The sequence below is a fragment of the Mustela putorius genome, unplaced genomic scaffold (assembly GCF_011764305.1).
Source record: "Mustela putorius furo isolate JIRA1106 unplaced genomic scaffold, ASM1176430v1.1 tig00003854_pilon_pilon_pilon, whole genome shotgun sequence".
Lineage (NCBI taxonomy): Eukaryota > Metazoa > Chordata > Mammalia > Carnivora > Mustelidae > Mustela > Mustela putorius.
The window spans coordinates 10,341,553-10,355,081 of NW_025422006.1; the positions used below are offsets into that span (position 1 = coordinate 10,341,553).

Below are 13,529 nucleotides of genomic sequence, written 5' to 3' on the forward strand. Positions count from 1 at the left end.
GAGAAGAGAGGTGGCCTGCATCATCTCCATTTCTTCCTCCAGGCTCTGCTGTCAGATTAGCGTGAGGGGACAGCATGAGAAAGTGGGGAGAAGCTGAGAGTGTTACATTGAGGGGTCTTGCCCTCACGGAAGGCAGCACCAAGAGTGGAGGAAGACCCATTGCCCCTAACAGGAGCAACCTCAGAGGGTTCTGGTAGGGATCCTGTGAGCTGAGGGAACGTGTTTGGCAAATGCTAAACGTTCAACGAAATGTATTGATTGATGTTATTGCCTTGTCCCCAAGCATGGGGATAATAATAGCAAGGAAATGAAGTAAGGGTCATTTGCAGGGAAATAGAGGAGTTTAGAAAATGATGTGTGTTGTCCTCATGGGCGAAAAAAATAAATACTTTAGGATATCTTTAAAACGGACAAGAGGCAAGTGCCTATCCTAACTAGGCTCTCTTATTGTTGCTCTGGGACAGGAAGGCCAGCCTGAAGGTTCGGGATGGGTGGAGGAGACTGGATTTACAATAGCTGAGAGGAAGCCGAGTTTTTAACTGGATGCATGTGAAACAAGAAGATGTCATTGAACTGCTTGAGGGGGATTCTCCTGGGATGACTGCTGGGTCTTGGGTAGTTGGCCAATCCCTCTCTATGTGGTTTCTTCTTTGGGTCACGAGATTAGCCCATGGGCTTCCCCGGTCTGAGGTTTCTGCTAGTTCTTTAGCCCCAGATTTTTCTTTTGGGTAGGATTTCTTTTTTCTTGAGCTGAAAAAAAAAAAAACCCCAAAAAACAAAAAACAAAAAAACCCACAAAGGCAGGTGTGGTGCAGGGAGACCCTTCGATTTTTACCTATATCCCACTCATTCCATCCTGACCCTACTCCAAGCCCATGAGCTCTCCTGAGATTTTCTTCCTTTCTTCTGAGATTTTGCCTGCTAATTCTTACACAGTATGAAAACACAAACTTGCTGCAAATCTCAAAAGCAATAATTATTCCAGATCTTTTTTGGCCTCTGTTTTGAGCTAGGCATGATCTCCATTTAAGGCAATTTTCTCCATTGCTTCTCATAAATCTTCCTTTGGGGAATTAGCATCTGGGGGACTTTCTCCTCTTCCACCCTGCCTCCCCACTTTAAGTGGGCCGTCAAGTCCCTGGCTGTGCATAAATGATGTTAAAGGTAGCCAATTGGGCTTTCTAAGATTCAAGCGTGACTCACTTGATCTCCGGAGGAAGCCTCGCATTGGCAAGTTGTTATTGTCTCACTTCACAAAACACAGTAATTCCAAGTTACCGCCAGAGAGATGAAGTCAGAGGGAAGCTGCGGCGGTAGAAATGTAGTAACACAGAAATGTGCTTCCGAGCTGAGAGTGAAAACCAGTGAATTCGAGGAGAGAAAGATGAAGACCATGGCAGAAGAAAGAGCATCAGAATATGCCAATGTTCCCCGTGTAAAGAGGGTTAATCAGATAGCTAGGGAGATGGTAATTCTAATTACCTGGCAGGTAATATTAAGGAAAGAGCACGTAATTGCACGAATAAACACGCTTGCTCTGGAAGAATGCTCTAAGAGTCTTGATGCGCACAAGGTTGTGCAGATCTGTTCCCTTGACCTCTCACCTGCTTTTCACCTTTGCCGAAAGTGAGCTGAGTGTGAGCTGACCCACAGCCTCAGTGATTCCGGCAGACGCAATGTAGCTGTGGCTCAGGTGACGGGAAGTGGAAACTTGCCCTGACACTTTGAGGAAACACGTTTCCGACCCTCCCCAAATGTTAAGCAAGCTCTTAACATTGTAAATCTAATGACACCATGAAGTGTGTTTTGATGTTTCAATCAATGGGCATTTCACGGTAATGGCTCCACAGCTGAGCAAGCCTATATTTGGTTAAAAATTTGGCCCATTTTGAAGTCCCTGAATTTCAAGTAAACCAAGAGGCTGCCAATCAATGTGGCAGCTGAAACATTTGCTCTACGAAGCAAAAACAATAGGACTCAACTCCCAAGTTTGAAAATTAATGCCATTTTGTTGTTTCTCTTAAAAGTTAATCTTTTTTCTTTGAGTTGCTCTTTGTAACATCTGCTAAGTGGCTTTGTTGTTGGATTTTAGGGCTTGGCGCAATACTCCATCCTCTTTTATGGATATTATGACAATAAACGAACAATTGGATGGATGAATTTCAGGCTGCCGCTCTCCTATTTTCTGGTGGGGATCATGTCCATTGGCTACAGCTTTCTGGTTGTCCTTAAAGCGTAAGTTTCACTGGCCTCTTGGGAAGTGAGCCATGATTTCTGGAATCAAATAGTATTAATTTAAGGATGGGATATTATTTTTATCCTATTTTATGTCGAGAGGATACTGAATCTGTAAGAGGTAAAATGTGGTTTTAATACGAACACTAAGGTTAGACTATGACATTCCCCAAACAAAAGGGTTGAACACCAGCTCAGGCTTTTAGATCATCTCACTGGTTTGCACGCCTCTCTTGTGTTCAAACCGATTTTGAAGACACCCCTTTTTGAACTTCAAGGTGTGACTCCATGTTGCACACAAGGCAAGGAAACAGCTGCTGGCCCCCCTTTCTTTGTGTGCAAAGAGGTTTACAAGTTGCAGAATCAGCTCAGTAGGCAGAATCTGTTATTCTGTGCTCATTAAAAAAACAAAACAGAACCAAAGTAGTCGCTCAACCAAAAAGAAAAAAAAAAAAAACCCAACCATGTACAACAGAGAAAATGAATGGCCCCCAACAAGGCCATCACCATCAATTGCAGAATCATGGTCTGTCTGGAAGAACATTTATTAGAGCATGGGGAAGAATTTCTTCAGAGAACTGACGAAGCACGTGTAACAACCCGTTTAAAGACACAGCAGAAACCTGCATCTGGGGCTATGACTAATCTCCATAATCCATGAGCCAGTTCTCTGAGCTAGCATGGAAGTCTGGAGAGACTTGCGAGAGTCCCGACCCTTCCACTGGACTGTGAACAAGGTGAACTGGCCTTTTTGCTTCATCTCAGGAAAGGACCTCTGCCCGAGGGTCCAGGTTACCCCAAGCAGGAGCTCTTTGGAATAGTCTGTGACATAACTTGTGCCTCGTCTCTGCCGAACTGGTTCCACCAGAGGACACTGTCCTATTTAGTTTTCAAGACCCCACATCCACAGTATTCATCTCCCTGTCCAAAGGTAATTCGGGATCCTAAATATAAGGTATCTATCTGTCTACCTGGTAAAGTATTACCATATTCCCCAGTCTATGCTGTTTCTCCTCTTTTAACCTTTCGGATTTGCCAAAACTAAAATCAGAGGGGCCAGTTATGTTATAGAGGTCTTGGGAGAATTGTTTTGATGCCAGTCTATCAGTCAAGCGCTAACTTGATTTCCAAAACCAGAATTCCTATATTTACTCATTTATTTAATAACTTTATTGAGCAGTTACTATGGGCAATTACTATGGGCATTCTGAAGGGCTGTCTAGTGTCTGAGAATTTAATGGTGAACAAAATAAAATCCCTGCCCCAGGATGCTCAGTTGAAGAAACAGCCTGTAAACTAAGGAGCAAACAGTGGTTGTGGCCAATATAGAATATAATATACATATTACGTCCTCATGTTATGCAGATGTTATCCTTGTATTAGGTGTTAGCCTTTGCAGCCAAATATTTGCTGCAGTTTCTCCTTTCTCTAGAGTATAATATGTGCTGTTCCGTAGAGCATAGCCCTTGCCGTAATTTTCGCCCCTTGTGTAGCAGGCTTATCCTGTGAGCTTCTAGAGAGTTGCTTCCTACCTGCCTTTCAATCCCCTTCTTCTTCCTGACTTTCTTTTGAGCAGAGGCTGCATTACAGTGACTCTGTTGGCTTAGTATTTATAGAGTCACTTATTTGAGTAATTAAAATCTTTCACATGCATCCATAAAATGACCAAATAACCCCAGCATGTAAACAGAGATGTAAACTTGAGGTCCGAGGCAAGAAGTTGAGGCAAAGGCATGAATGCAACCATTGCTTTCTACAGCCTCCCAACAAAGCAACAGATAACAGGGAGGTTGCCTCTCATAGACACAGTGGTTCAGATCTATAGCCTCCTTGAAGAGAGAAGAATGTTCAGAGGTATGTGCATTTGGGCAAGGGCTAGAGCTGTCCATGGAACATTTAATAGGGATCAGGGCTCCCTCCGAACAGAAGTGTCCTACAGTCCTGCACTTTGTCTTTCCTTCCTTCTCTGAGAATTCCCCTCTTCCTCGTCAGTTGCTGCATGCTGAGTGCTCTGGACTCGCCCAGCTCATGCTCCCTTATCTGGGAGGCTGTCTACAGCCACACAATTTTGCCAGGGAAGCTCCATTCGAAACTTCAATCTGTGAAGCATCCATTTTGACCCGAAACCTTGCCCTTTGCTCAGTGAGAGTGCGGAAATGGATGGTGGCATATGAATGAAGTAATCTTCTCCCTCGATTAAACCAGTGGAAATCTTGGATTTCAACCCCTTTTGACCTACAAAGAGGCATTTTATGTGATTCAACCTATCTCATGCGGGCCTAGCTTGGGCACCAGAGTGAAGTCGGAGAGCCTAAGCCCTTGACCTACGTCTGTGGTCAACTCCTGGAAAGTGTCCAGCAAATCACTTCATAATGCTAACCCTTAGCTTCTCCATCTGTAAAGAGAGAATAATATTAACTCCCTTGACTTTTTGTTCAGTTGTTGAGAAAGGGAAAACATGGTGATACGTACGGACACCATTTCAAAGGGCAAAGTGATAGACTGATGTAAGGGATAATTATTTTTGGTGATTTTTTCATAACTTTGCACATTTAAAATACATAAACCTCTATAAGGAGTGAAGCTAATAGTAAGGGATGTAAGCCACCTCAGAGATGCCTGCCAACCTATAATGTCAGCTTTATGGCATGGTTCTTCTTTCCTTTTTGGTTCCACAGCACTGGAATACTCAGAAAACCAAAACCTTATGGGATCATTTTATAATATGTATCATATGAAATTTTAATTTTGCTATTTATAGTGATAAGGGGAAAAGAAAGGAAGTGGAGTGAGTGGAATATAGATCTTTAACCACTGAAATAAACTGTAAGTAAATGCATTTTAAGCTCTCCAAGCAAAAAAAAAAAAATATGTGTGTGTGTATACATATACACACACATATTCTAATCAGTTCTATATATTAAAATATGTAGATTAGGATATATGTAACCAGTTGGCATGAACATTGTATAAAAATTTTGATTTTTGTTCAAGAGTTGTAAAGTATGGAGAAATTTGATGCATTCAGTCTGTTCTTTGGGAAGAGATACTTGGTGGGAGTTGCTATGCAGGAGTTTCCTGACCGTCACTGGGTTATAGTTCATTCCTAACTGCATGGGGGTCTGGAAATAAGCTAAAGCTTCCTAGAAGTTTAAGGGTATACACATATTTTTTTTTTTTTCCTGGGGAGGGACCCATGGGTTTTTGTCAGATTTCTGAAGAGAGCCTTATCCTGCAAAAGGTTAAGAACCAAGTGTATGATGCTAAGAAAACAGTTGAGGAAAACAAATTAAAAATACATATTTTTGTAGGACCTGTTTAATTGTTAAAATCATCAACGCCTCACAGTCTTTTAATCTCGAAAGGCCTGGAAAATGAACAGTTTAAAGAATTAAAACCAAAATTTGAAGATCAACTTTTGTTTTCTGGTCCTAAGAACAAATTTCGTTTGAAAATACATGCTTTCAGGATACTGCTTCTTCAGGCTGCCTGTAATTGTACTATTTTGCTACTCCCTACCCTTTCCCTTTCTTTGTGGATCCAGGGGGCTGTATTAAACCCTGTGTTTTTATAGGATGACCAAAAATATCGGGGATGATGGGGGTGGTGAAGACAACACATTCAACTTCAGCTGGAAGATGTTTACGAGCTGGGACTACCTGATCGGCAACCCGGAAACAGCAGACAACAAATTCAATTCTATCACCATGAACTTTAAGGTAAACACATCAACTTCAAGACCCGTGCCTTTGGATTTCAAAGACAAAAATCAGAGCCATTCCGTACAGTTTAGCTAGCGAAGTATCCCGACAATTAAAAGAAAGATTAACTCATCATTTCTGCCTACCAGGATCCGGGCAGGGTTCTGATTGTGATTGGAAAATAGGACACACGACAGCACAATTTCTGCTCTAAATTTGGTAATAAAAATACTGCCATTGGCTTGAAACAGGAGGCCATTAATAATCAGAAATCAGATAGTCTCCATGATAGAACAAGGCTTACTAATTATTTACAGGAATAAGCTGGCTCAATATTTAAAATGACCCTTGGGTATTATTTTGGAGCTTCAGGAAAAAAAAAAAAAAGACTATCAGAAGAGAATCTAGAAAGAAGTTCGTCCTCATCTGAGATCAGAGTTTATAAGAATTCTCCCTTCTTTCTCTCACTCACTCTTCCTTGCTGCTGATATCCGCCTGGTTTGTGGAATCCCAGGTAGAGTGCCGATTTTCATTCCTCATTCGACGTTTGCCAAAATAGCTTGTGAGTGTATGCTAGTTTTCGTAGCTCAGACCCATTTTTCTTTTTTCTGTTTTGCTTGAGTACAGGAAGCAATCATAGAGGAGAGAGCAGCCCAAGTAGAAGAAAACGTCCACTTGATCAGATTCCTGAGGTTTCTCGCTAACTTCTTCGTGTTTCTAACACTTGGCGGGAGTGGATACCTCATCTTTTGGGCTGTGAAGCGATCCCAGGAATTTGCACAGCAAGATCCTGACACCCTTGGGTGGTGGGAGAAGAATGAAGTTCGTCTCTGCATGCTTTTTATGTGCTTAGAACCTGACATTAGGAACTGTGTGGTTATGCTTCTCCGGTGCAGTGTTAAATTAGGCCGTCCTTTTCCTGTCTACCTCACGCCGGCCGGTCACACGCTCTCCACTCCTTTCCAGATCTTTCTACTGTCTGTCTGTCTCTCATTTTGTGATTTTATGGAAAGCCAGAGTGGAAAGAGACACTAGAACGCATATATTCCAACCAGTATATTTTACAGATGCGGTTAATGAATGTCAGGAGGAGGGGTGGTGTGTTCAGGTCACAGAACCACGGGGAAGAGTGAGTTAAAACCCAGGAACCTTGATTTCAGAGCCAACAGTCCTTCCATGACTCTATGTTTCTTTCTCTGTAGATTCTCTGTAGATCCCTGAAAGATCCAATTGTTGCCCTAATTCTTTGAAACAGCAATGTTAGAGTCCTTGGTTCCTATGTTTCTCTCACTGGAAACATTCAGATTACCTCCTCCGCTTTCGGCAAGTCTGGGATTCTCTCTGTTTCTCCCTAGCAGTCTCTCTTCTCCTCCCTTTGCCTTATTTCCACCCCCTCCAAGAGATAATCGAATGAGGAAGGCCAGCTCTTTGCCTGGAATTCAGTCTGATGGTGACGTGTCTTCAGGATATGTGCCCATTGAGCAGGTCAGAGGAAGGAGAGCAGATGTAGAGAATAAGGAATTCGCTATGTCTTGTTGCTAGGGCCTGTTGCCTTTCATAAAATGTCCTGGCATACAATGTGGCATCTTTTTAAACTTGAGCATTTTCAAAGTATGTATAGATTAAGGCTGTGGGAAGTGTAGAGTGCCCACACTGAAACTTCTGCTGAGCCTTGTAGACCAGAAAGATTCAGAAAGTCCTTATAAGCATAGAATTTTCTAGAAATATCTTGGACAAAGTATAGCCTACTTACAACAAAAGGCTCCAAATGAAAACATTCCGTGTATTTCAGAAATGATAATCCTGGAGATGGGAGTCTATAACAGCACAAACATTTCATGGAAACCTATAAAATGTCATTAGGTAGAGGTATTTTATTTATTTAAAGCAGAGGAGAACCTCAAAGCATTTATCAAGTTTGTCGTCAGAGTTTCTTATAGTTGTGATAACTTCTATTACTTTGGCCCATGGTTCATATTGATCATAGTTTTGTATAAATGAATCATAGTAAAATGTAGGTAGTTTCTTTTCATTAGGTAGAAGGATCATTCTACATAAGAGTTTGTTTAACACCTATTTAAGGGGACCCTGAGTCCTAAGGGCCAACAAAGGTAGTAATGGGAATTCATGAATAACTTTATACATTTGATGAAACAGAATTTAAATTAACCTTATAAAAGATTGCACAGGATCTGCCAAGTTTTTACCTTAAGCTGAAATTATACGTGCTGATTTTATATTATGTCATGCTGATTTTTATCTTCTCTTGGTCATGCTCATGTAACGTTCTTAATAATAATGGGAAAAACCATACTGACAGTATTTTCTCAATACAATCTGGTAGTTACAATCATTCAAAACACAGAATCAAGAAATGGCAATAGGAAATGTTTAGTGGTGACAGTTTGAACCAGGTGTTTAGGAAAGGCCCTGGCCAGGGCTCCCCAAAGTCTTTTTGCATTCAGGGAGGCTTTTTCCCCATCACGAAAGTAGTACATGCACTGGATTCTTTTCCCTGATTTAATAGAGCCTAATATTTGAATTATGAAGGAGATATGAACCATACATTTGCTACTTTTCATATTCTCTCCCCCTCCCCCACACTGCCATTCTAAACCATTTCTTCACTCCTGGAAATTTCCTACTTCAGCTTTGATAACATCATGATTTGTGTTCTCCTTTTGTTTCTCTGAATGTCCTGTTTTCCTTGGTAAACCCATTCCTTTTTTTTTTTTTTGCCCCTAATAGGGTGTATTCCCCAGAATTCAGTACTTAGTCCTGAGCCCATTTCAGGGAGCTCATTTATTCCAACTGATTGAACTAGCACATATGCTGATAATTGTCAAACGAGTATTTCCAGTTTGGACCTCATTCCCCAAGAAGATCATTTTCGCTTTCCATTGGAACTCTTGTTGCAAAGTGTATGACCGTGGGACGCCTGGGTGCTCAGTGGGTTAAGCCTCGGCCTTCAGTTCAGGTCATGGCATCAGGGTTCTGGGATCAAGTCTGGCATTGGGCTTTCAGCTCAGCAGGGAGCCTGCTTCCTCCTCTCTCTCTGCCTGCCTCTCTGCCTACTTGTGATCTCTCTGTCAAATAAATAAATAAAAATCTTTTAAAAAAAGAAAAAAAGTGTATCACCATATCAGAATCAATTCCCATGTAGAATCATGTGTTCATTGGACATAGGGTGATATAAATTACTTCCCTCATTATACTAGGAAACAGACTGTTATTACTGGCACATATACAGGCTCATGCTCAAGCATGCCTTGAGAATGGGACTTGAATATTTTCTTTGTTGTTTTATTGAGATCAAATTTTAAAAGTGCATGAGATAATCTTCTTTAGTCTTATAAAAGATGTAGGAAATGTAGCTGAAATCTTGCAAAATCCCGGAAGAAAGCAATTATTTTTAAAATACCATTAACTTAGTTAATTCCTTGTGTCTCCCTGTAGATGAACATGGTCATGTCCCTGCTGGGGATGTTCTGCCCAACACTGTTTGACTTATTTGCTGAATTGGAAGACTACCATCCCCTCATCGCTCTGAAATGGCTACTGGGACGCATTTTTGCTCTACTTTTAGGCAACCTGTATGTATTTATTCTGGCCTTGATGGATGAGATTAACAACAAGGTGAGTCTCGTATCTGGATGGCTTTCGGCATCCCTGTGTTGTTACATTCCCGGTCTCCAGATTGCTAGAAAGGCCTTTGAAACCTGTGCTGTCTCCATCATTGCTTCCATCCCTTTGCATCCTAGATTGAAGAGGAGAAGCTGGTAAAGGCCAATATTACCCTCTGGGAAGCCAACATGATCAAGGCCTACAATGCCTCCCTCACCGGAAATAGCACTGGGCCACCTTTTTTTGTGCACCCCGCAGATGTACCTCGAGGACCCTGCTGGGAAACAATGGTAGGGCAGGTAATGTCACCAACAGAAGTGGATGACAATAAATGGATGAAGAAAGAGCAGAATCAATGATGTCTTTCATAAAGGTGGCCTATTTTTTTTGTTGCTTCATAAAAAAAAAAAATACCAAAGATGTATTGAGGGCTTACTATGGTGCTGGCTATGAATTTCATGTATAGTCTCTCAAGCAGGCCTCACTCCAGCCATCGAGGGAAGTACTACTTTTACACCTTTTTAAAGCTGTGTTTAAAGAAAGGATATTTTTAAATGGTGTGAGGAGAGGTTTGTCTTCTATTTGTGTTATAAGAAAGCACCTAGATTTAGATGCAGGCTCCTGCGAATATTTAAGTGGAACTCTTACCTATTATTTCCAGTTTCCCACTAAAAGAATGTTCCTTGGGGAGCACACATGAATACTAATTTCAGCAATGTCCATTTTTGTCAAATAATTGTCCCTTAAGTGTTAAAGGAAATAACTATTTTAGGTGAGTTGTTTTCATGAGGATTATGGAAATGACCCCAGTCTAAGACTGCTGGTATTTGACCAGAGAAAGGAGAGAATGTTTCATATGGCTTTCTGACCAATAAGGGAAACCAAATTAAGAAACCAACAATAAACTATTCCACATCTCTTATTTCTATACAGATCTAATTGTTATTTTGAAAAGTCTTTAATTCAGTCTCATTAGAATTGACGTTGCCACTGTGCATTTCATAAACTGGTTTTGGACTTGGGATCCTCAAGGAGGACCAGATACTTTTCAGATATGTCATCGTGCATCTACCTGCCCATGGGACAATAGTCCAGTCCCAGTAATGTGGTCTTGTGGAATTATTTGAATAATTTTTTGCTGTGTACTTCTTTTTTGTAATCTAAAAGGAAAAATTGAAAGTTAGTGTTAGTCTTATAAAATGGATACAATTTAAACAAATGTGGATATCATTAGATGCCCTCATGCTCTTATTAGATGCTCCTCAGACTTAGGCCAATCAACTGTGATTTTAATTGTGGGGAAAAAAATCAGAACAATGTATGTGATGCTACACACACGTCCAAACAGTATGCTATGACTAAGGATTTTATTTTACTTTATTTTTATGCTTTCAGGGTCCAGATAAACATTTCCCTTTCCAGTTACATATTGTTAAATACTCCATTTTCAGACATGCACATTCATACATGTTTATAAAGTGTATTATATCTGAAATTATAAATGAAATGAAATATAGGCTGCCTTTACTTAGGAGACAGGTATGGTGGGTGGGGTAATGGCCCTTCAAAGATGTCCATGTCCCAGTCCCTGGAAAGCGTCTGACGATGTTACCTTTCATGGTTACAAGGGCTTTGCCAATGGGGCTGAGTGAAGGAAAGTTATCCTGGATTTTGTGGATGGACCTAGTGAAATCACAAGTAGGAACAAAAGAGTCAAAGTCAGAAAAACCAGACATGACAGTGGAACCAGGTTGGAGAGATGCGCTTTATAGATGGAAAAGAGGGGCTGTGAGCCCAGGAGTGCCGGCAGCCTCCAGAAGCTGGACCTTACGGTGCGGATCCAGCTTCCTCCCTGATGCCTTCCCCTTGATTTTAGACTTCTGACCACCAGAACTGTAAGAGAATAAATTTGTCTTAAGCCCCAAAGCGTGTGGTAGATCATGACAGCAGCAACAAGAAGGGAATGCACAGAAGTACATAGGTTTCTGAATTTCAAGCGTCCTTCCTTTTTTTTTTTTTAAGATTTTATTTTATTTTATTTTTTTAAAGATTTTATTTATTTATTCGACAGAGAGAGATCACAAGTAGGCAGAGAGGCAGGCAGAGAGAGAGAGGAGGAAGCAGGCTCCCTGCTGAGCAGAGAGCCTGATGCGGGACTCGATTCCAGGACCCTGAGATCATGACCTGAGCCGAAGGCAGCGGCTTAACCCACTGAGCCACCCAGGCGCCCCATTAAGATTTTATTTTTTGATTTGATAGACAGAGATCACAAGTAGGCAGAGAGGCAGGCAGAGAGAGAGGAGGAAGCAGGATCCCCCCTGAGCAGAGAGCCTGATGTGGAGCTTAGTCCCAGGACCCTGGGATCATGACCTGAGCCGAAGGCAGAGGCTTTAACCCACTGTGCCACCCAGGGCCCCTCAAGGGTCCTTCCTTGAAGGTGCTTCATATAAGTCAGCGCATCTGGTCACGGTGCTTCATCTAAGTCTTAGCACATCTAGGCTGCTCTGTGAGTCCTCAGCTAAAGTGGAAAGACATGAAAAATCAGAGGGGAAAAGCTTTTTTCACAAACTCAAAACTTTGAGATGTTCTCTTCTCTATGTCCTAGAATGCATACTGACAGGTATGCAGGCTCCCCTTTAAGAGTCTTACTAGAATGGACTGTCAGGAAGATTGAGGCTATTGTCTTCTGGGGAAGAGCAAGTGATCGAGTAGATAGGCATGCCAGTGCAGTCGAGGAGGATGCTTACGCCTCCGATTATGCAGACGTCTCTGGGTTGGCCCCACACAGATTGACTTAAAAAGGAAAGTCACTTTATTTAATTCTTCTTGGGACTTTGCTGCTTGTTTTGTCCTTTAAAAAAAAAAAAATCCCATCTTTGGTGCCTTTCCTTGCTTCACCATCTCACCTTACTGTCCCCTTCTCTTTCATCTTCCTGTGGGAAAGTCTGCAGGGGCTGGACCCGAGGTTGTGGTTCTGAACAGAATGTTGACGAGGGAGGTAGAGTCTCTGGTGGTTAGAGAACCAGGGGACATAAAAACCCTGAGGGCGGGGCACCTGGTGGCTCAGTGGTTAAGCCTCTGCCTTCGGCTCAGGTCGTGGTCTCGGGGTTGTGGGATCGAGCCCCGCATCGGGCTCTCTGCTTACCTTCCTCTCTCTCTCTGCCTGCCTCTCTGCCTACTTGTGATCTCTGTCTGTCAGATAAATAGAATCTTAGAAAAAAAAAAAAAAGAAGGAAAAAAAGAAAAGAAATTTTAAAAAACCCTGAGGGCTGGAGAGTTTGGTCTTTAAGAGATCAATATCCATGCAACAGGGAACATTTTGTTCAACCATTAAAAAGTGACTCCAGGGGCACCTGGGTGGCTCTGTTGGTTAAGGGTCCGACTCTTGATTTTAGCTCTGGTCATGGTCTCAGGCTGGTGAGGTCAAGCCCTGAGTCAGGCTCTGTACCCACGATGGCGCTGCATGATTGAGATTCTCTCTCTCTCTCTCTCCCTCTTCGGCCCCTCCTCCAGCTCATGACCCCCTGCTCGCTCGCTCTCTCTCTCTCTCTGTCTAAAATAAAATAAATAAATAAAATCTTTTTTTTTGAAAAAAGGTGACTCCAGAAGAAACAGTAAAGGTATCTGCTGTGCATGTCAGGTTGGGGATACACCCCAAACACTCATTGTTCTATAAAAACATTCCAGAATTTTCCTCTTCTCCTCCACGGATGCCCTCTGCTTTGTTTCCTCAAGGATGATACAGGACTCAAACCTATCTTTGAGTCTGAATATAAGATAATTTGGTGGCTCCTTTATCCCTCCAAGGAATCTCAAGATGTAACCACTTAGGTCCATCTGCAGTGGCATTTGATAGGTAGGTAGCAAATACCCATGGGAGATTGCTATTTAAAGCTATATACTGAGGTCTGCATTTTGGGCAAGGAGAAAGCCGCCAACAACTGAACGAACAGCAGTGGCTAACATTTA

At 41.9% G+C, this 13,529-nt stretch overlaps 1 protein-coding gene across 5 annotated transcripts in view; it reads left to right on the forward strand.

Moving 5' to 3' along the window:
• TMC1 (transmembrane channel like 1) overlaps positions 1 to 13,529 on the forward strand; it is a 352,389-nt gene that overhangs the window by 302,415 nt on the left and 36,445 nt on the right. For 4 of the 5 annotated variants that reach the window (XM_045065101.1, XM_045065103.1, XM_045065102.1 and 1 more), the window contains exons 14-18: positions 2,093 to 2,235; positions 5,810 to 5,954; positions 6,564 to 6,758; positions 9,393 to 9,572; positions 9,698 to 9,859. In XM_045065101.1, coding sequence (XP_044921036.1) covers positions 2,093 to 2,235; positions 5,810 to 5,954; positions 6,564 to 6,758; positions 9,393 to 9,572; positions 9,698 to 9,859 — 825 coding nt within the window. The remainder of the gene's footprint in view (positions 1 to 2,092; positions 2,236 to 5,809; positions 5,955 to 6,563; positions 6,759 to 9,392; positions 9,573 to 9,697; positions 9,860 to 13,529) is intronic. The other variant, XM_045065105.1, reaches the window with a different exon arrangement.